Source organism: Struthio camelus, chromosome 8, assembly GCF_040807025.1.
Source record: "Struthio camelus isolate bStrCam1 chromosome 8, bStrCam1.hap1, whole genome shotgun sequence".
NCBI lineage: Eukaryota > Metazoa > Chordata > Aves > Struthioniformes > Struthionidae > Struthio > Struthio camelus.
In genome coordinates, this window is record NC_090949.1 from 34,384,794 (window position 1) to 34,407,997 (window position 23,204).

The 23,204-nt window shown below is 38.4% G+C and overlaps 1 protein-coding gene across 27 annotated transcripts in view; it reads left to right on the forward strand.

Moving 5' to 3' along the window:
• The window catches only part of FGGY (FGGY carbohydrate kinase domain containing), a 333,758-nt gene that overhangs the window by 290,801 nt on the left and 19,753 nt on the right, over positions 1-23,204 (forward strand). For 25 of the 27 annotated variants that reach the window (XM_068953329.1, XM_068953324.1, XM_068953323.1 and 22 more), the window contains 4 exons: positions 1,507-1,654; positions 3,376-3,450; positions 7,205-7,325; positions 10,694-10,788. In XM_068953329.1, the coding sequence (XP_068809430.1) occupies positions 1,507-1,654; positions 3,376-3,450; positions 7,205-7,325; positions 10,694-10,788 (439 nt within the window). The remainder of the gene's footprint in view (positions 1-1,506; positions 1,655-3,375; positions 3,451-7,204; positions 7,326-10,693; positions 10,789-23,204) is intronic. The other 2 variants (XR_011142650.1, XR_011142651.1) reach the window with 1 other exon arrangement.

Genomic DNA, 23,204 nt, shown 5'->3' on the forward strand with positions numbered 1-23,204 from the left:
TTGCACAGTTGTGTTCTGTCAGAGCTGCCCGAATGGTTAAACCCTGCGAGTGTAATCGAGCGGCATGGAGATCAGATAGAAGCTAGGGTGTCTGGTAGGCCTCTAGTTGAATGAAGTTTTCCTTCCTTTTCCTTCCCAATCATCAAACCAAGATTTAGACTGTAAATCAATGACTTTGTCATTAGCAAGTATTGTTTATAATATGTCTTTAGGGATGTAGAAAATAGGGCCACTATTAGAATGAGGGGAAAAAAATGATTGTGACTTCTAAATTACTGTAGTTCAGGTCCAAGACGACATATAAAGCATATTTAAAAGTATGTGAATAATGATGTGAATTAGTTATTTTAATGTCTTCCAAGTGTACTTCATTTTGAATGATATCCTCTGATAGCATACACATGGTAAGGTATAATTGGAAAAACATGGAGCTGAATGGTTGAATGCAAAGTATAAATATACAGCTGCTAGGAGGTCAGAAGTCAAACTAGTAAAGCATATGCCAAATTCCCTTAGGGATCTCATTAGTGCATGATTGAATATACATGTAGAGGCTAAATGAATATCACTGTTTGGGTCTACAGTGGATGAGACAATGACTAATCAATTGTAATTAGGGTTAGATGCTGTTGTTGACCCACATGTCTAGAATTAAGTGCCCCACTCTGAGATTTCCTAGGAATTGAAAAATATATATGAATCTGTTTATGATGGTATGAGTGTTTGAAAAAATATTCTGACCATAATTGCAACATTTTTAAACTGGAATGTCACTAACGGCAAGCCAAAACACTGGAGAGTTCACCATTAGTCCTACGATTACTGCTGGCCCAGGAGAAAGGCTGTGGGATATTGTGAGGATGGGTGTAGTGTCTGAGCGTAGATACAATCATATTTAGGCCCATGTTCAGCTCCTCCCTAAAGCAGCAGCCACTTGCTTTCTGTCCTCCACCCTTCTTGCTGCATTTTAATCATAACGCATACTGAAATAATTACTGTTTGAAAAAGAAAAGCTGTTAAGTCCAGCACTATTGATTAATCAGAGAAATTATTAAACATTTTCATTTCTCCCTGGAAGCCTCCTTGTTCCTTTCTCTGGACTTTCCTTTCCATAGCTTTTGCTTTCATAGTGTCAGCACCTGTTTCTGCTAGAGACAAGCATCATCAAAGCCCATAATATCAAACAGCTTTTGCTCCACTGGGGACCTGTGGGAGGCAATGTACAAGTTCGAAACCGTAAGCTTCCATGGTCTCCTCTCACCCTGCTGAACTGAGGAGTTTGGGTGGTTCGTGGAATGCAAGCGCAGATAGATGCCCCTGCTAGCCACACTCTGCAATGCCATGTGCTGGGCGAGCAGCGGTTTTGTCTTTCTCCTCCTTTGTTTTATATTTGGGATTGGGGATTCTTTGATGGTTCTTTTGCGTTTGGTAGTAGAGGTGCAAATGTTTTATGTTTGATGAATAACCTCTCTCACTCTTTTTTTTTCCAACTTGTTTTTCTTCTAGTTCTCAAAGTATATATACATACTTGAACAGTCACCTGGATCTGATTAAGAAATCTTTGCCTGTGGGTTTCCTCACTGTTGATTTACATGTTTGGCCAGATTTCCATGGTAACAGATCTCCCTTAACAGATCTGACACTAAAGGGCATGGTAAGAAACAGTCTGTCTTTGCAAAAAGGTCAATACAGGGTAAAAAAAAAAGTTGGGAAGGAGTTTTTTTTTTTTTTAATTTTAAACATACTCCTCCTTAGCTATTCAAACTATCCCATAGGGTTTTGGTTTCTTGCTGTATTTTGAAGTGTGCTAATGTTTCAGTAGAAAACCAGAGATCAGGATACTTCAGATATCGCTAGAGCCACATTTATTTTCTAAAAATATGAGGAGGTGTGTGGGTGTCTCCCAGTACCTTTCGTAGGAATTACATTTCAGAACACTGAGTAGCAATGCTTGCTATTGTTGTAAACTCACCTGTCTGCCTAATTTTACATTTCTGTTGTAATGGGTTTCAGCACAAAATTGGTTAAGCATAACTGGAAAACGCATGAAGTATTCTGAGGAGAGATTGTTTAATTTAAACAGGTGACTGTTGAGTAAACTAACACTATTTAAGTTGCTGGGTGGTTAATTTGAACAGAAACTGGAACGCTCCTATGCTTATTATTAAAAATGGGTGTACGTTCTCTCATGATCAGAAATAAGCAACCGTGGTGCTTCATACATCTTTGTTCAGAGCTGAACCCAATCTGATTCTGGCTTGTGGTATTAAAAATGCTGCTTCTGGAACTCAAAGGCCAGTATTGAAATATTGCGTTCTATAAAAGAAGTGTTCAGAGTGTTCAACAATCTAGAAAAGTGTATCATTCAAAATCAAAGTGTTCAACAATCTAGAACCAAAAAGAGCAGCTTTTGGAAGCTCAGCAGGAAACCTCCACTGGTCAGATTTTCAGCTCATATTTAAACGTTTGGATGTTTCTCTTCACTGAACCTCATGGTGGCAGATCAGCTAAGCCACAGGCCAGGATGTTACTGCGCAGGACCATGACAGAAGAGTACCATAATGGTATAATTTGATGGTATCAATGTATCTACCTGGTGATTAGTGCAAAAATGCACTTTGAATTGGCATGTTGTCCTTGAAGTGAGTATCTCAAGCTACTTACCAGCACCAAAATCTGCTGTATTTGAGACTGAGGTAGAAAAAGGTAGTTTCAAGAACTGCAACACATTTTCAACCACCGACCAAGGAAACATTAAAAAAAATGTAGATGACTTACATATTTTTGGGTCCTAAATAGAACTGCATTATTTTATGAAAGAAATATATGCTGCAGCAGAATCAGAATGTCCTTTGGTATGATGACCTTATGCAAATATTGATAATAGCAATGCATCTTTCCTGCCAGAGTTATGGCTGCATTCACGTCTTGCCTATATTGATATTAATCCAGTATAATTTATGTCAGAGCAAAGGAGGTTAAGATATAGTCCTTAATTATGAACTGTCTCTCGGTGTTAGGGTGCTTGGAAGGGGGGAGGAGAAGGGCTTTTAAAATGTTATTTTTATGTAATACTATGTTCATACTATTACGTTAAATACATTCACAAGCAATATCTGAGCCATAACATAAAACTGTCAGAGATAATCTAACTCTAATCCCGTACAATATACTGTTTGTTCTTGCAAGGGCAAGAGTAATTTATGTGGTTCTTCTCCAGATCAGGAATAACATGTTTAACATAACATTATGTGTACATCTCACAAAAATAAGGCGTAGAATTAGCACTTAAACTTGTTACACCAAGAAACCACAGAAAATAATGGAGTTTTACCTTGGCTAGATTTGTACGTTTTCTTTTTGATCTTCACACAGGTTGTTGGACTAACATTGTCTCGGGGTCTGGATGAACTTGCCCTTATCTACTTGGCCACGATTCAAGCCATTGCTGTAAGCCATTTTAAGCGCATGAAAGAATAAATGAATTGTCTCATGTTCTGTGGCAGACCGATCATTCCCTTCTGCTAAATCGATTTCTAATAATAGATGAATTTACTTAATAGGTTTCTTAAAGGAGCAAGAAAACGTTTACCCACATTGGTGACTATTCCCTACTGTAAAGTAATGGACAAGGGGAAACCAGACTGAGAAGAAAATGTTCCCCTAAAAAGTTTTCTCTCTATGATGATTCTGTAAATGGAGCCTTTGCCTCTAGTGCAGATGAGAGTGATACTATATGGGGCATTGTTAACATTGTGGGCTGGGTAGAGGTTAAGCTAAGAGAGTTGGACAAAAAAAAAAAAAAAAAAGCCTTGGCAGTTGTATGAAGGAACTTGGTTTCCCCTATGATGCCTCAGCTTCAGATTGTTCCTAAATCCATGGATTTCCCCTTGTTGCCTGTTAGATGAGTCAGGACTTTGTAGCACAGCAAGTCAGCATGGGTCTGTGATTCAGTTCATAGTGCTACAAACTGAAAAGAACCAGATCTCATTCCTCCCTTGGTTGTCCTGTTGCAAGACAAGCTGTTGCCTTGTATATAGCCTTCCCAACCTGTGGTTGTTTAAAAGTAGACAGAGAGACCATCTTTATGAAAATGTCATAGATGTTTGCTAATGTGCATAGATGGGTGATTTATGGAAACACTTTTGTTTCTGCCCAAATTTTCACAGATGAGAGGCTTTCTGGAACCCAGGATTTCCAGTTCATAAGAAATTCTAAGTTGAAATGAAATCCAGGGTCAGAGAAGCTGTTTGAACGCCTGGTGCACAGTATTTTCAGTGGTGCACCCTGTCCCCACGTGTCTGATGACTGAAATTTGCCCTCCTTTGCCACGCTTTTTGTGATAGGTTTTAAAAAAAAAATTGTTCAAATCGAGATGTTTTTGCAACACATTAACAGTTTGATGAATTGGGGACTTTTCCTGACAAAACTGTTCAGTTGAAAAGTTTCCAAACTGCTCTACTGGTTAAACAGCAACTAAAAGTCTTTGCTAGGCTGGGTCAGCCATCTGGGATAGAGGGTGGGTGGCTGCTGTAAATTTACTGCGGGTTGTATTTCTAATGTGTTAACCCTCCATCTTCAGCAAATAGTGATAATTTAACCTGAGTCTGGAATTCACTGTTGTCAGTTCTCCATCTTCAGCAAATAGTGATAATTTAACCTGAGTCTGGAATTCACTGTTGTCAGTTTTGATCCTTTTTAAGATGAATGTAGCTTGGTTATACCTGATGCTTTAGTATAATCCCACAATTTAAATAAGAATGTCTAGGAGAGTTTAAACAGTGCCAGCTACTGATACTGGCCCGTGAAAGAAGCTGAAAACAAAACTTTCTGGTATCGAACAGGTGCTCCGTTATTATATTGTGCTAATGAAGTGGAAACATTCTCTGCTGGACGTCCTGGGAACGTCACCTATTATCTCATTGTATGGTACAACGCAAATTTTATTGTGAACCACAAATACTGTGTTTAACACTAAATTCAGCATCGGTATGTCTTTTTGATAGTTAATTGTATTGATCATGAGATAAAAGATAAAAATAGAAGACCATACCAGAGCTTTCTTTTTATTATAAGTCAACAAGAATTCACTTTTCTTAAAACACCATTGAAACAGTAATTAAAAAGTAGGCAGCAATACGCTTGTTTTTGACTTGATATATTTACTACATGTTAGTGTGTTACCCAGAATATTTAATATTCCTCCCTTACCCTGACGCTCCCCATTTTAGCTTCACTTTTGTTGAAGGAGGTATTTCTTGTTCAGGACAGCCCCAATCCTGTGCCATTAGTTGTCGTCAGTGGTTGCAGTGTAGACTTTAAACCTAACTGAAAACCTTGTAAAAAGTGTAGGCCTGCCCACAGAATGTTAATCTCTAGTTTTCTTTTCAGCAGGAGACTCTTTTTTCTTGTTATATAAAATTTGCATATGAAGACCCTCAATTTGCATTTTCTCCAATCGAGGATTAAATTAGTTCCTCCCCACCCACAGTGAAATAGGTCTAACTTTAATTTAAATTTCTGTGTGAATACAGTTTTCCAGGCAGGTAAACACAAAATAGTTTTCACAGCATGTTCTTTCTCAGGGTCTTAGGAGTGTGTATGTTGTGAGAGAAGTTGTTAATAAATTTAAATTTCAGAAGTAATGAAAGAGAATATCCTTTTAGCTATTCATTGCAAAATGCGATGCAGCAGTTAGACTGACGAGAACATGATCAGAGATATAATTGTGGCCGTCAGGCCAGTTTTGAGGGGACAGACTGTTTTTAGAGTAGTTTATTTTTCCATAATTAAAACTGTGGCTGTGTCATTTGGAAATTAGCCCTCTGTGTCAATAGGGAAGTGATGGATTTAGTCAGCTGGTGTTGCGGCTGCTAGAGTTCCTCATAACCGCTTGCCTTCAAAACCAAAATATATTTGAAGGCCTATCCAGAGTTGTGCCAGTCATTCATAATAAACATCTCAAGCCTGATGAAACGCTAGTAGTTTCAATTTTCAGTAGCTTTATTTGAAGAGGGATTTATTGCAGGTTGCAGACCTCTTAATGAACTTGGAGCGTAAGATAAAGAAAACTTAAACGATGGTCTGTGACCAGATTGTGTTTTGGGGGACATTTACATAAAAAACAGTCACTTGGGCAAAATTTTGGCTTATATTTGGCAGTTAGTCAAGTCTGAACTTCCAAGTTAAGTCTAGGGTATATAAAGAGCTGACAATTTGGGGGACAAATGGTTTGTCAAAGGAACTGACAATTTCCTTGCAAGAGGAAGGAGGGAAAGGGTTGTCCTCAGTGAATAGTTGGAGGCAAGCAAAGCAAACAAAAAGAGAAAAGATTTCTTGGAAGTGGCAGAGTATTTGCTTTCATCATTTACAGAGTGGAACACTGAACTTTTATAATTTGACTTTATCAAAGTGTAGACTTTGAAAAAGAGTTTAAAAATATCCCTGTGTTTTAGATATGTTTCGATTAATCCAGGCATGAAATGGAGCATTTTATTTTGAACCACGTAAGGCAAAAGTAGTGAGTTAAGCCAATAGAAAGTTCTTCAGGTTTTCCTTTTTGCTGAAAAGAAAATATACAGCTTTCATTTGATTCTTTCTGGTTGTTCTATTTTGCTATTTGGCTCCAGATTTGAAATCTCTATGCTGAGAGTGATTTTTCAGATGCTGTAATGCAAAGCGAATAGGAAATTTTGATGGGGATGCCTTGCCATGTAGGGCTTAGTTCCAGAAATGTTTTTTGTGCCCTGCAGCTCTTGGTCACAAAAAGCTGCTTATCACTGCCCCCAGTTTTTCCTGCCACCCATTTCTATGCCTTCTCATAACCACTGTCTCTGGCTGTGGAGGTACTACTGGTCCCTGGTATCTCCGTTTCTCTGTGTTACTCTGAGCTGGTAGCTACCTGGTCTCTCCTGCAGCCAGCCCCAGGATGTTTCTTGCAGTCTGCTGCGCTGCTGTACTTCCCAGTTCTTTGTACCATCTGTCTAATTTTTCTTGTTCTTAATTACAATGCCTGTTATTGGCTAGAAGCTAAGCAGAGGCCCTACCCCTCAAGGCCCATTCCCAGCCGCCAGGTTACTGTTAGGGGCAGTTAGTATCTATGCATTTCTGTCACACTTTTAAGCATGTTGTTCCTTATGTTCTTTTCCTGTGTCTGCTCTCCTGTGCTCATCTGTTTTCTTATTTTTTCCCCCCTTTTCTGAAGTTAGGAACGAGACATATTTTGGAAACTATGCAGGCTGCAGGGCATCATATCAACACGCTGTTTCTGTGTGGTGGGCTGAGCAAGAACCCCCTCTTCGTGCAGATGCACGCTGACATTACTGGTAAGTTAGAGGAAATGGGGGGAAAGGAGTGTAAAAGACATTATTATTTTAGGTGGCTAAATACTTTGTCTTTGGAAAAATAAATACTTTCTTTATATAGAACTGTATTTTGCTGCTTGGCCAAAAATTGTATAATGAAATGTTACTTCCCGAAAGACTGGATTTCCTGAAATTTAAAGACATTTGAATAACACAGAGATGTGGTGCAAACAAAGCTCCATAATTTGTATTGTTAGAAAACAGACTTCCTATAGAAACATTGAACATGATTTCCAATCTGTAGATCTTACCTTTAAGTGTTTTCTAAGAAGGTGTAGTGGAAATTAATATAAAAACTTTGTATGGAATTTTAAAAACTACTATGCATGAATAGCTGCTTTTCACTATCAGATTTTTAAAAAATTATTCTAAACTTTCTATGGAAATGATTCCATTAGTCAGATTACAAGAAGATAAAATAGACAGGAATAATGCACAGTACATTTTGTGAGCATGTTTTACATGAGATATGTTGTATTTCTTCTGAAGCCTCTATTAGCTTCATCCTGTTTGAACTCTGTAAGACTTCTGCTGACACTTCTTGCTCACACTGGACATTTTATCAATTATACAGGACCCTTTTTTCCAGAAATGCTTCAGTGCTCGTATCGTTAAAATGATTTAGGACTCAGTTTGTGAATCTTTGCTCCTGCATGGTGTTGCATTTGATTTTTGTAGAATTCCTGATGGATGGAAGGGCCTGCATGTATGGTACTTTACAGGAAGAGGTCTCAGGCTTGCACGATATTTTTAATCTCCCCTTAGCCTGCCTGCATTGAGTATCTTAGCACACCTGTGAGTCTGTTCAATATGCCTCAAAAAACATGGAAAAAATAACAAAACTGAGTCTAAAGGACTTCAGTGAAACTTGGAATGATGTATATTTTGGGTATATTTCAAGTTAAGACGAGTTGAACTGGCATGAATGAAATTTAAGGCTCAGATTTGGGGCATTTGGTATGAAGGTTTGACTTGTCCTGACATCAAACCTGCATAACCTTCATAACCTTGATGCAGGAAGGAAGGATAAAAATATGCTTTATGTAATTACTTGAAGAAAAAACAGAAGTGGAGAAGCAAATATATAATGGCCGTTGACCTAAAATTCACTAAATACGTTGTTGTCAGAGTGGTTCTTTCTGTTTGTGAAAAATGATGTTGTCAAGTGCACATCTTTCCCTGTATAACTCAGATGTTTTAGGTGACTTTCAGCTGCGTGTAGAGTTGTGATGTTGGCCCATGATGTTTGAAATAAAAGATCTGTGAAGAGGTATTCTGATTAAAATGCAATCAGGAGTCCTTTGACTGTAACTAGTGGCCAAGTACAATTCAGTATAAAAAGGTCTTTTTGCAGTCTGTAGTTCTCCCCCATTTGTAAAATCTGTGACTGACAAGGGATGTCAGAGTTCATCTAACTGAAATGCTCTTGGTTGTGTTGAACTCATTAGAGCCTATCAGATAAAATAACTAACATTCCAGGATCAATCCCCCATTCTTTCACAAAAAGAAAAAATCTGAATATATTATTGTTAGCTAGAAATGCCCATGACTCAGTCATGCAAACATCCAATAGATAGTTTCGCAGGCCACTCGGAAAGTATCTTGATTGTGTTGTTTGCCTGGTAAGAATTCTGTATGCGTTCTGATGATGCGGGAAATATGCAGGAAATACTAGAGCATGCTGAAAATTGTCTCCTGCTTCAAAGCCTGGCAAACACCCCAAGTAACTGTAAGCTCTAGTTTTAGATTATCTACCTGTGTCTGAAGCTGACCCAGTTCCTGAGCTATGGGTGCATCGTAAGAGGAGGAATGCTCAGGTGACTGATCCTACACTAATGTTTTTAAGATGGAGTCATTTGGTCACAATTCAGAGAAGTTTAAGGGATGGTGTAATTACACCAGTTTTGCTATGCTGTTAGTAATCATTCCAGCAATCAAGCAACAAGCCCTTACTGTATCCACTTTCTTTCCCTGACACTGTCTGTGCTAACTAGAGGGAGAAGTGGCGAAAAGGCCAGTGTGACAGCTCTGTGTCGCTGAAAGCTGATTGCAAGCGCCTTTACTCTGGTAGAACAATGCAAAGTTGGCATAATGTGCCTGGATGCCTTGGATGCTAGATGAATCTGCTTTGTATTAATAATTGTTTCTTGAATTAATAACTTTATTCCCCATTTTGAAAAGTACCTATTTGTCTTTTTTGAGGGAAAGGCTCTGTAGGAGTACTTCATGGCTCACTGATCTGAAGATCCTCTTCCAAATTTCGGCTCTTTCTAATTGTACAATTGGCTCTCAGGAGCAGCATTTTTGAGTAATATCATTGAAACTGTTCACAGAAGGAAGTCCATCTCCCAGCGCTGTATTTGCATCCTCAGTCATCGAATGAAATTATCTCAGTTGCAGAAGTGTACACATATGCCAAATACTGTAGGAATATTAAATTATTTGGCTTAGTGAGGGTGAGCATCTAATAAGTAGATGCTTTTCTACTAAGTAAGTAGAAAAGTAGTTAGATAGATGCTATAATTTGAGGTTTTTAAAGGAGAATTAAGAAAGTAGGCAACTTTTATTTGTTTATTACTCTATTTTTCCTGCTATTTTTGCAGTAAAATACAGATCTTAGAAAACTTTGAACTGAGGGAAAGTATGCTCATGATACTACCCATGGTAATAAAACTTAATTTGTGTAGAAAGTGGTTAATATTTTAATTCTTCAAAATGTATAGTGAGTTTGTTTTTCTGGGGTTTTAATCTCCTTTTCATATGTCTTGTAAAATTTGGAAGACAGGAGTTCTGTGATTTCATGTTTAGCTTGTGAAAGCTTACTGCTCATATTTTTATGTCTTCCAGCAAAAGCAAACTGGCTTTGTTGATTATGTATTTAAAAAACAAACACAGAACAAACTCTTTTCTATGCATTGCAAAAGAAACAAAAAGGTTACCACCCTGTTTTCCCTTCCAGGTCACCTCTTAATGGACAGGTGGGTTTGTAGGGTGTAGGTAGCAGGTTTATACCAGGCTATTTGAGAAAAACAGCAGCTGTTGTCAAAGATCTGGGGGGTTGTTCTTTGTATGCTTTATGTTCTGCATGAATATTTTGCTGAAATTATTTCATTTAAATTCTGCGTTTTTCTTTAGCCTGGAACCACAGAACCGAGAGATTTACAATAGTCTACAATAGAAGCATAGCTCTGAGTAGAGTTGTGAACTTGGTTTCCAAGTCAAGTCCTTTTTTCTTTCTTTTCAATTTGTATTTTTTACTTTAATTAGTCTGCGATTAGTGCCACACTGCTTCATTCTTCCTAACAGAGACATGGCTTTTTCTTCTATAGGCAAGCCTGTTGTCCTGTCCAAAGAAGTGGAGTCTGTTTTGGTGGGTGCTGCTATTCTTGGAGCTTGTGCTTCTGGGGATTTTGCATCTATACAGGTATGCAGTACCTGGATTTCCTTCTATTTTATAGCCTTTTACACTTTGTAGTTTGGCACCGTGTGCAGACGTTAATTCAAATGGAAAAGTTGCTACCTTCTGCACAGCCAGACAAGTGCCAGCATCACGTGTATCACTTCCTTTCCACCCCCTTTTTAACTCCATATGTTACCTAGGTGTGCTGAAGATTCATTTGTGACTGTGCAGACCTGCAAGCATAAGCTGCTCTCTATGAAATTAGGCCATGTAATTTTACAGGCGAACAAGGGAATTTAGGAAGGTCCTGATTCTCTAAGAAGGTCAGACTTTCCTCCCAGTTATAATATTTTTCTTAATATTGAGGAATCTTAGACATGAGAAACAATGTAGTAGTATTTGCACAGTAGAAATGACACACCTGTAGCTCTTGTTTGGCCCACAGTGAATGTAGAGTTAGTAATGAGGATAGAACTTGATGTTTATTCATGTAATTTTAATCCTTCACCAGTTATAAAAGTAGCAGTAAGGCTTTTATCTTCAGTGGATCAGCCAGAGCATGACTTACTTGCATTTATATAAACAATAGTAATACACAGAGACCTGAAGAAGGGCTTATATGACCAAAACCATATCTATTTTCCCACCTGTCAATTTGGCTAATGAAAGGCATTTCTTCTCCTCCTGTTATACCTAGGCACTAAACACTGCATTGCAATCCATTTGTACAAAATCATTTTTCAAGACTGTCTCTAGATGTATTTTTCTTTATAACATCAGGCACAGATTTTTGTAGATGAAATTTTGAACTAAAACTTAACTGAATGTACTTCCTGAATAAATGGGTAGGCTTCTCAGCCCGGTTAAACTGATGCAATACCATTGGAATCAATAAACAGATGAACATCAATTGAGCGACTAGCCCATGTTTGGAATTTTTCCAAATGTGAAAGGGAGTTTGAATGTTCTACAAAGCAATATAGATTAGCAGGAAGAGCAGCTTTCTTTCATTAGAATTCTTCCATTAAAATTATTCGCATTGCAACAAACATATTGTACAATATAATGTATCTGCATTTATTAATTATAGTGTTTGTAACTAGAACTTGATCTTTTTGATGAATGTAATTGATTTCAGTAGCAGCTTTTGGTGAGAGGACTTCATGTTTAATACCTTCTCCTCTGTTACTCTTTTGCATATCTTCTGCCTTCAAATACACAGATATTTTTCTCCGGGTTTAAGATTTTTTGCACTGTAATGCAATAAGTGTGCACCTCAAAGTTGTTTTTATTAAGTCTGTCTTTATGACATTTATAAAAATCTAATGCTGCAAAAATTTTGTCTGATGTGTTTTTATATTATTTTGATATATTCATTTATACTTCATGTTTATCCCTACCCTTCTGTACCAAAATATTTCAGAAGCGTATCCAAGAATGTCAGAACGGATACATATTTTGTATGTATGTATCGGTCAGCATAGCATGCTCCTTCAGAAATCTTTTTCAGTGAAACTAGATCCTTTGAGCCGGTTGTGTCAGAGATTTTTTTAATTTAAAGAGTGTTTGCTCTTTTACTGTTATGATGTGTCGGGTGGTTCCTAACTCCTGGCTTATAGGGAGGTTTTGTGGCTTGTCGTAAGTGCAGAGCAGGCTCTATGGATCTTCTTGGGCTAAACTTTAAGTGCTTACCTGTGACAGTTGGGAACAGGACTGGAGGGCTCCTTATGCTCCCTTCCCATCTTAGTTTGAACCAGAGAAGTTAATATATGTACACAAAGAAAAAGAATAAATATAAATTTGAGGCACTGGCCTCAGCACTGCCTGCGGCGTCTGATTTCCCAAACGTAGCCTCTACCTTTTTCAGTTCTTCAGCAGCTACCTGTAGAAGATTTGCCTCCAGGGTTTATGCGAGTTAGCAGGAATTTATTTCTCTGAGTTGCAGATCAAGCCCATATACTTCCTTGGAGTATCTCTGCAAAAAAGGGAAACTAATTTGAAGACTGTTGCATTATAAATGTCACTGGGCATGTGTACCCTGTTCCATTCTGTCATGCTGCCTGTGGTGATCGCTGGGAGCAAGGTGAGGCCCTGAGTCCTGTTATGGATGCTAGGACATTTCTGCAGTGGGAAGGAACCGCTCACTAGAGGTTTTGACTTAGTATGTGCTCAGAAGATTGTTATTAAAGAGGTGCCACCTATGGCAATATCACTGGTATCATGCAGCAAACCATTAGCTTCTGTAAAAGTATTTTTAAAGGAATTCAGCTATATGAGATCAAGAAACAAGAAACTGTATAGGTATCTTTGGGAGGGAGGGAAATATATGTCTTGCATTGCAGTTCAATAGAGCTCTCTTACATTTATTTTTCTAACAAATCTTGCAAAACAGAAATTTCTTAGAGGTGCTCCTACAAATATTCAGCATCATTGCAGTCTTTGCAAATAATGGAAGTTACTATCTGCCCTCTAGTAGATGCTTATTTATTGTGCCTTTCAAAGGTCTTTGCTCAGTCTAACAGCTGGAGAAAATTGTGTGGTTTTTTGCCAATAACCTCATGGCTCTGTTTATTTGAAGAGGGATCTTAACTGTATTTGTCCCAGTGATTTTGGTCACATTTCTCAGTATGATTTTTGGGAATTTCCACTTCTCGATGTCAAATCAAAATGCTTAAAAGCTATCATCTGGTTTTCATGGGTTGGCAGTTCTCCATTTTCTCGAACTCAGGCCTCTTTAGGGAAGCTCGAAAAGAGCACCCAAAACCAAGAGCCTTCAAAATCACTTCTGATGATCTTGATCCAGCTCTAACATGCTCTGCTAACAGAAGTACTGGCTGTCAAAAAGACATGTAAAATTCAGTAGTGATAAGCAATAGTAGTAGTGCTGCCAAGCTTCTGCCTGGGAATCCCATACAGAAATGTGTGTGGTGAGAACTCTAGGAGCTGGTGAACCTACTGAGCAGGGCTGTTCTTGTATCTGCACAGTAAATCAGATGCTTTAGGGATATAGCGTACCTGAAGTGTTACAGTTGACTTTCCCATGCTGTCAGTGTTGAGGTTTTTTGGGCATGGGGCAACTAAGTCAGAGCCACTGCTCCAGCAGTCTGCTGTTCGCTCAGAAAATCTGGATACCTAGAGAAGATCCTCAAAATCCGTCAGAGCATCACTTCTCAGTAGGGAGAAAAAAAAGGTGAGTCATCTAGGGAAGACCCAAAGATATGTTAACCTTACACAGTAATTAGAGTTAGACTTTATTTAGATTAATGGTTGGGAAATATGTTGGAACTGGCTGGTATTTCCTTAGGGATAATGTATCTGAATGTGCTGTTACTCTCATACTCCTGTACTATGCTGATCCTTAGTCCTGTGGCATCCCAACACTGGGATCTGGAAATAGTGTGCTTCAGAGACAGACGGACTGGAGGATCGTTGATCCACAGGACAGGGAGCTGACTGACTTAGCTACATATCACTGTATGATGAACCTGATTGAAGTACATGTGAAACAAAAGGATTCTCACTCTTTGTTTTCTTGGGCGATTGGTCAGAAAGAGTGGAACAGTAAAGAGCTTTTCCTGTATACTTTCATATCCCTAAATAAGTTTCTTCTCACAAAGAACCAAGCACCAGCCTACCTTCTGTCTCCTTTCCCTTTCTATGTATATTGTACAGCAGTGGCTGTTTGCAGGATGCAGTATTTTCCTCTAATTCTTAATTGTCATATCTTTTTATATTTATTTTGAGTGATTTGCCAAGTGAAGGAGACTTACATGATCTTTTTTGACCACATCTGCATTAGTAACAAAATTTTCAGTATCCTGAACTTTGCAAATAAATGTTGGAAATGAAGGTTACTGCAAAATTTGTAACCGTGCAGGTTAATTTCCTAGATTCTAGTGTGATTTTAAAAGCTCAAGCCCCTTGAAACTGCAATTTCATCTTCAGGTAATTCTACCAAGGAAAGATTTATAACCTCCATCTCTCATGCCTGGTCACCATATGTTGTTCCTTCAAAGAATGTTGACTTCCCTGTCTTCCTCTTCATTTACCCTCTCTTCATTTTTCTTCTCTGTAGTAAAAGGGAATTAAAGCAGTTAGTCTTATCCAAAAAGAAAAAAAGGACATGCAGTGTGATGAGAGTTATTTCCCATTTCATCTTTTGGTTATTTAGTCTCTAGAATCTCCTGAGAGGGGAGAAAATCTTCTGAATTTCTTCTTGCAATTTGGTTTATCTTTCATTTGTCCCTTCTACACCTTTTCCTTTTTAATGTGTTTGTTATGTCCTGATTGTTGTACCTATGAACTGTTACAGAGCCTAACCTGGGTCAGCACTGACACAGAAGACAGTGCAATGTAAAATTGCATGACATGAGGATTTTGAAATGTATACCATATTTGGGGGTTTGGGATATTTGAAATATATACTGCATTCAATGAAATAACCTTAACGTTGCTGATTTAAATGGGTCAATTTATAGGTTCTATCCATTCCTTTCTTGCTGAGCAGCAGGATGCTCGTTTTCTGTGTGATTGTTTCTGCAGTAAAAATATAGTTTCCGGTTTAGCAAGCCAGCAATTCCTTCTCAGTAAAAATGTTCAATAAATAAATGTCAAAGTTTCCAGTATATCCTCATTACTCTGCTTCACTTGTATGTAATTGAAAATGGGAAGAAGGTGCTGTTTGATTTGGCAATCATCCAGCTTTTTTTTTTTTTTTTTTTTTGGATAACCTACTCTTTGGGACAAAGCTGTACACTAGGGAACAGGATTATTGCCTTATAAAATCCTACAGCCCACTGACTATTCCTTAATTGCATATTAAAACAATTAATAGTATTACCTATATGAAACTAAATCACCAGATTTATCTTAGATTTGGCTGTCTTAAAGTGGGACATTCTTACTGGCCAATATGGAAGAGAAGAATCTTCATATGGTTTGCTAGAATGCATTTTACTAGTAACTTTCTGTTGTCAGCTTTCTGCAATGGTTTTGGATATAAAACATTGAGGTAAAAGGTTAGGGTCTGAGTTGGACTGGTTTTCTTTCCTCCTTGGAGTCCTTCTGTAGGACCTCATCTTGCACTGACATTGTTCTCAACCTCATGAACATTTGGATAGTCCTTAGCAAAACAGTGACTGTTACCAGCAAAGAAATAATGAATACTAAAAACACATACATGGTGATGATGGTGTTCTGTTATGTGGAGTGGCTTAGATGTCCAACAGCGTGTATATTTAGCAGTATGTACAGACGTGTATCAACAGCCCAATCTGTGGTGCACGTCTTTGAGTGTTTACTTGTGTGTATAGTGTAGTGTGTGGGTGTGTGATGTTCTGTGCCTCCTACTTCTTTCCCCTCTTTCCCCCTTGTCCACATCAGGTTGCGTGTATATTCCTTGCATATGTCCACTTTGTCTTATTGATTGGGGCCAGAATCTCCTCTAAAATAGGTACCCTTATTCTAGCAATATGTTGCTTCTCTTTAGAAAGACTGGTAGTGTCTTTTCCTACGCAGGAAGAATGCTGCCTTCGAGAAGAGCAGCACTACCACCCAGAGAGAGGCTGGCAGCTCTTCCAGCTTGCAGTACCCTCTTGGTGAGAAATGCTGACCAGAGCTCTCACTGCAACGTATCAGTCACTGATGGGCCCCACAGTGTAGCTGAGACACCCATGCCTAGGAGGACTTTGGATCCAGAATGGGCTCTTTTACACCAGGGAAGTGGACGGGAAAATTCCCCTTCTTCCCGTGACTTCTCAGACCTTTGCTGCATTTGATCCAGCAGTAATGTTATAGCTTTGGATTGGACGTCACTGTGTTGTTGTGGCATGGATGTGACCTCAGCTGTTCAGTTAGAGGCAAATGTGGGCTGTCAGACAACAGAGAGGTACTTTATTTTTCTCTGCTTCTTTCCTGTGAGTGATTCTAGAAAACAAGGACTATAAGATTTTTCACATTTTTCATGAAACTGGCTTTTAAGGGAAATGTAAACTTCTCTTTGTTGGCTTTGATCATTATGCAGTTTGCTGATACCTGCTGGAAAAAGATGAGGAAAAGCCTTTTTCTTTATTGTATTTATAAAGGGGATTGAAGGTAAACATCTCTATAGAAAGAGATGTTGGATAATTACCTAACATGTATTAGCGGAATTGTTTAAGCAGCAATTGTAGTTGAGCAAGTGAACTACCCCTTATGTGTGATATACATCCCCTGAAGCAACCCCCAGAACTGTATGGATGAAGGTCCTCTGACTTGCCTTCAAGATAACAGACATAGTCTCTAACTATGAAGGAGGTATATTGCATAGAGGGGCTTGAAGTTAGGTTGATGCAGTTGAAATGATTCACTTATAACTCTGTACTAAAGGAAGTTGAAAAAGTTTTGTTTGTGCACTTCTTGGATATGCTTAATTTAGTGGATATCCCCTTTCAATTGCTCAAGGAAATTGTTGAGTGTTATAGCATAGATGGTTAAAAAAAAAAAATAACACACACACCCCCCTCCCCCAAACCTACACAATTAACAGGATTTTTGCAGATCAGCCTGGAAGGACATACTGTGTTCAGTGTATTCACCTCCTAACAATGATAATAGAAGACCATGAATATAAAAAAGTTTGTTCTTCTTCAGTGCAACACATTTAATCCAAAATCTAGGTAATGGACCAACTGGTGATTCTGAATGGACAGCATTTTGTAAGAACACCCATAAATAGTATGAGTACCTATTACATTTCTCTGCTTGCAGAACTGGAGGTGATTACGCTGTTTTCACTTCTGGACCAGGATCTTGGTGGTGTAAATCTGATCCTCTGTTCCTCTTCCAAAGCATTACCTGTCAGGTCATGGGTTAACATTAGCACAAATGTTCTTGCTGATTTCCATATTTTCAAAAGAAAGAAACAAGTGAAAGATCAGGGAGGGGATAGTTCCCTTAGCAATGTTAATAACTTGGGAAATCAAAAGAGGAAGTAAAATTACTTCTCCCTGTTGAGTTAAGGAATGTTGCCTTCCCTTGTCTCATTAAAAATTTAAAGCACTCTTGTTTTTAAGCAGGGTGAATTAGTAATTAAGTGGTATAATCAAGTTGTATAAACATAATATTGAAGGAGAGAAGCAAATTAATCATTTTGTTGGCTTGCTTTACCTAATTAATGCACTTTTTACTAAAGGGCTTCCTGTTGTTTTGGGATAGTTTTTTTTTTTTCCTTCTATTCCTTTAATCATAGGATTTTGGAAAGGCAGAGGACAGAGACAGTAGTTCTTAGGCACCATACTGTATACAGGAGTGCGTTAAGGTACTGTGATCTTGCCTTCCTTATCTTCAAAAGCTCCAAATTTGTACATTTACAGTTTGAGTCTGTGGTTCAGTGGAGGCCATCACTGGGCAGGGTTGGGTGACACCAAGCATTCTAGTGGTGAAAACAGCTGAGTCTTCACAGTCCATTCATTTGTTGTTTTCTCAGTTCTGACTGTCAGCAAAGTTATCAAGGGATGTCATGGACAGTTCATGATGTGGACTCTGTGGCTCACAGAGAACCAGACAAACACTGTTAGTCTTTTCCACATAAGCATCTAAGGGGGTGGATGGCTGCAGAATACATTTGCAGCTACCAAGCCTGGACTCAAATCAATGATTTGGCGGTAGAACAACTCTGTCCCTTTACCTCTTTCCTTGGTATTTTGACATTGAAATATATCTTTGCCCAAGTGAAAGATGTTCTTTTTTTCCTTGCATAAATAAGTTAGATTAAATATGGCATGCATGAAACCACCAAGATACTGGTAATGCCTCTGGCTTTTGTATAGAGTCAGCTGCCTTCTTACCAGAAATCTTTGGAGAAATATAGATGAGAGAGAAAAATTAAAAGGCAGTGATTTCATGGCCACTGTCCAGTTCTTTGTGGCCAAGTGTTTATGGTACAGAGAGTGCCTTTTCAGTTAGCATATTTTGGCCTTACTGTCAGAAGTCTTAGCAGTAAGGGTAAAAAGTAGATGACTCAGACCTCCTCTTTTGCCCTAAGGATGATCCTTCTGTATTAAAGCTGAGAAATATAAATGCTCATCTGTCCTTGCCAAGCACAGAGTGAGCTTTTAGTCAGTTTCAGAGTTTTCAGTGTGATTTTTTTTTTTCACTTTTCAAAAGCCGCAATAAATATGCGGAAGCATTTCTATTTTCTTTCAGCTGACTTCAGTGGACAGTATTTACATATGGTTGGAAATCCTCTCTTGGTAGGAGTTTAATCACATATACAAGTGCCACCACTTAGAAAGTCAAACAGCTGAGATGTGGCTGTAGCTGATAGCACGATGCTTTCACAAAAGCACTGAGAAGAGTACCCTCTGTCTTGTTGCTGTTTACTGACATACGATACTGGTTGACATCTGTTGCCCTTCTCATTTGAGGTCTGTTTGCTTTACTAACTTTAACATTTCCACAGTGCTGTACTGCTGAAGTGCAGATACGCAAATCTCCTTGGAGTCTCCAAGGTCCTTTTATGAGAAGCAGAGCTGCCATCATTTGATCTCATCCTCCTGGCCTCTTTTTATACCAGAGCTGAGAGAAAGAACCCCATTGCTGTTAAATGTTCTTGGTGAAATGTTATGTCTAATGTTATAGGTTGTCATACATTCGATGTATTATCAGATTAGTACATGCTATACAGTGGTATTTGGTTCATTGTCACATCAGATGATTTGTAGTTGTTTTATATCACTTGAAATTATTGCAGGTAAAAACTCGTCTAAGAAAATGTCAAAGTTTGTTGTAGTGGGTCATACAGCTACTAAAAAGACAGATGATCTTAGTCCATAATCATAATGTCATATTCTCAGTTAATGTAAATCAGCATTGCTCCAGGATTTCAGTGAGTGACACCAGTTTATTCCACTGCTCTGTCCAGTCATGCACTTAGGTACATCATTTAACTTTTAAGGAGGCAAGAAGTTCAGTTGAAGATAAGCAGGACTACCTACTGCTGAAGTATTTTACTGGATCAGAGCCCCAAACAGGAATCTGACACACAGCTCACTTGTAGATGACACATCTTGAAATGATAAAGGCTATTAGGGCTCTTGCAATTGATTCACATTATTAGCCGTTCAGAAATGAGTTATAGATACTATAGGTAATAGGATACAAAGGCATTGTCTTTTGTTCAGTGCTGTCATTTTGTGGAAACTTAGTGTGCTCCATTTTAAATGCCATCCGGTACTCAAACATTCGGATTTGGAATTTCTTAGGAACGCTTTAATGGACAAGGAAAGGCAGCTGCAGTAGATCAGTATAATGTATTGACTATAATAGAACTATACCAATTTACATTAGCTGAATATCTGGCACAGAAGTACTGAAGTTGGAGGCAACAGTCTCAGGAATACAATACTTAAAGATGTGGCCATACTATTTTCTTGAAAGCAGGTGATTAAAGAAATACCACACACATTAAATAAAATGAAACATGATGTTCCATCTGGATATCAGTGAAAAGGAGATGTGGTACTGTGTTTTGGGCATATCAGTGTGACTTACCTGTTTATTAATTCTGTCCGAGAATAGTAATAAAGACTACACTACTTTTTTCTTACATTTATGAGGATGGACAAGGCAGTGAAGACCTTTCAGAATGCTCAAATGACCCAAGAGGTCTATTTAATCCTCTTAATGTTGAAGACGCAGCCAGCTTTTTACATTGGTACAGCTACATGGATTTCACCTGGGTTCTAGATCTTATATACATAATTACCATATTAGAAGCAACCACATGTATGCAAATAAAATCTTTTCTGTCTGTAGGTTCAGCTCGTAATTTGTCGTGCCTTTTAGTTTTCAACACACTCTCATAAGCTGACGTGGGAATACCATAGAGTTCGTGTTGTGTTAATCTGCAAAAGGTTTGCAGATTACTAAACCAGTAGTTTGCTCTTAGTAAACCCAATAGTATTGTTTCCATCTGATAATAAGTCTAAGATCTGGAAAACAGAAGAAAAAGTACTGGCCAGAATAGCTCAGATTCTGTTGCTGCATATTTTTGTAACGTACCATGAACTGACCATGGTGGAGTTCATGTAAGGAGATGTAAATTAGCTGCTTTTTTTCCAAACAGACTAAGATTCAGGATCAGCTTTTAGAAGAAGTTGTTTAGTAACATCATTACATTACAGTTATTCTAGTTTACTGGCCTTGTTTTTTCCTGAGGAAAACCATAAATATGAGGAAACCATAAATGCGTCCTTATAGGAGGTGCTTTCTTTAAAATGTACAGTGATCCATCTCTGTGCTATTTTAAGGCCAGATTACACCCACATATTCAGAGACATAGCTGAAGTCATTTGGACCTTGGACCCCTTTCTGGCCAGGCCATTTAGACAGGGAAAAGTGTTATAGCAGTATTTTTTAGGAAGGATGAGTACAAAGGAGGATACTATGGATCCTTTGTATCTGTCAGTAGACAATGAGGTTCTTTTCAGAACATGTCCTGCTTAAATGATATTCAGGATGTCAAACAAGTTAAAGTCTCTCTGCCCTCACTTCTTCAATAGCTGAGCAGAACAACCTTCAAGTTATGCACCAGAGAATTGGAAACTCAATCTGGCTACAGTGTGAGATTAATTTTCCATCTGGGATTTGAACTCTTGCTATGTCAGCTCAGGGGATCAGACTGTTCTGAAGGGAAGCACAAGCATGTAGAGTCACAGTGCTAGCTGTCTGAAATGCTTGAGGTTTTTTAAAATACATTTTTCAAAGGACAATATGATTGCTTAGTCGTGGGATTTGATGCCAATAGTATGCATCACCAGGACATACTTTTACCCACCTTGTATCTGAAGAAGTTTAATCCCTTACATGTACAATTTTTGTCCTTTCCCCTAAAGATGTCCAGAGGGTTTCATTTCTCAAAATTTACCCTATCTATATAGTTTAACAAGACTCTGTTTACCGTAGCATCTAAGCATTTCAGATAATTTATATTTTACTGTAGTTAACAGAAAATAGATTCTTCTTTATTCACTTTTATATAATCATGGATCTGAAATGATAGCAGAGAGAGCCCATAACCTTTATCACTTTTTTTTTTAGCAATAAAAGCCAGTTGTTTTATCAGAATTTTAGCTTTTCTCATCCTCAGAATTGGAATCCAATTCATTCTCCTTTCTTTGTTCAAATAAACTTGGTATTTAACCAATTTTTGCTTCCTTGGTTTCTTAGATAAGGACATCTAATAACCATTCCAAACCCTCTCCTCCTTTCTTATTCTGAAGTAAGTTTTCACACACTCAGGCAGTGCTTACATGTTTCTGAGGTGCAGTTGGATATTAGAAATTGGACAGTAACATGTAGAGAGGATCCATATGAAATAGGTTGATGGTTCTGATTTGTTTTTAATGGGACAAGTGTCCACGTAAAGATTAGCAAGACCATAGTTGTCACTCTTGAGAGAAATATAAGCAGAAAGGCTAACCGCTGACTAGGCAGGGAGAAGCGTAAGCTGTAGATTTTTACACAGAGATATTCCTCTAGATGAGGATTGAGAAACACTCAGAGAACATGAATAAAGAGGACTGCTGTGCCCTTGTTTTGCTGTATCTTATGAGTGTTTAAGCAGAGAAAATGAGCTGGATTGTCATCTTTCACAAGTGCTGTTTTTAGCTAAGAATAATTTACAGTGAGTGCAATCAATGTGTAAATACTTTTAGGGGCTATATTCCCTACAGCATGACTAACCTTCAGTACATAAATACAAGCTGACCCAGGTAGGGCCTGTTTGTCTGAGCACCTGCAATAAGTTGCTGTTTTCCACACAGATCCCAGGTAGTCTTTTACCTGGTAGAAACTTCTGGGAAGGAGTATGGCTATGGAGGCTCTGGTGGCAGCACATGATAGCATTCTGCCAAGCAACAGAGTAAAGTGATGTGGCAATGCATCTCTCCCCAAGCAGACTCAGGAGTGCTTAAAACTCACCTGTGCAGCTGTGTTATGTCTTTGGGGCTCTGCAAGCATAACTGTCCTTAGGTGACCCTCCAAGGGAGAACACTCTGAAAATAAAACAGTATTTTTCTGTTCTGATTCTAATCAGTATTTTTCCTCTGAAGAATCTCTCCAGGACAAGAATATGTGTGGAGGGCAGTACCGTCACCCAACCCAGCTGCTCCCTCCCAAAACTGCGGGGTGGAAGGCAATAATGTAATGTGTCACATTTGGACGGTTCCTTCATTGCAAAGCTCTGTAACGCAGAAATGAGTTAAACACCTTGGATATATTCAGCAGAATATTGCTGAATCTGGCTACCTTGCATCAGACTCCTTTTGCTTTCAAAGTATCTGCTAAAACTTGATTTTTGCCAGATTTTCCCAGACTAGTGTCCCCTTTCTGTTGTCATCACTCATTTCTATTAAGTAGTTTAAGTATTGACGCCTGTATCTTTAGAATAGGCTGTGGGA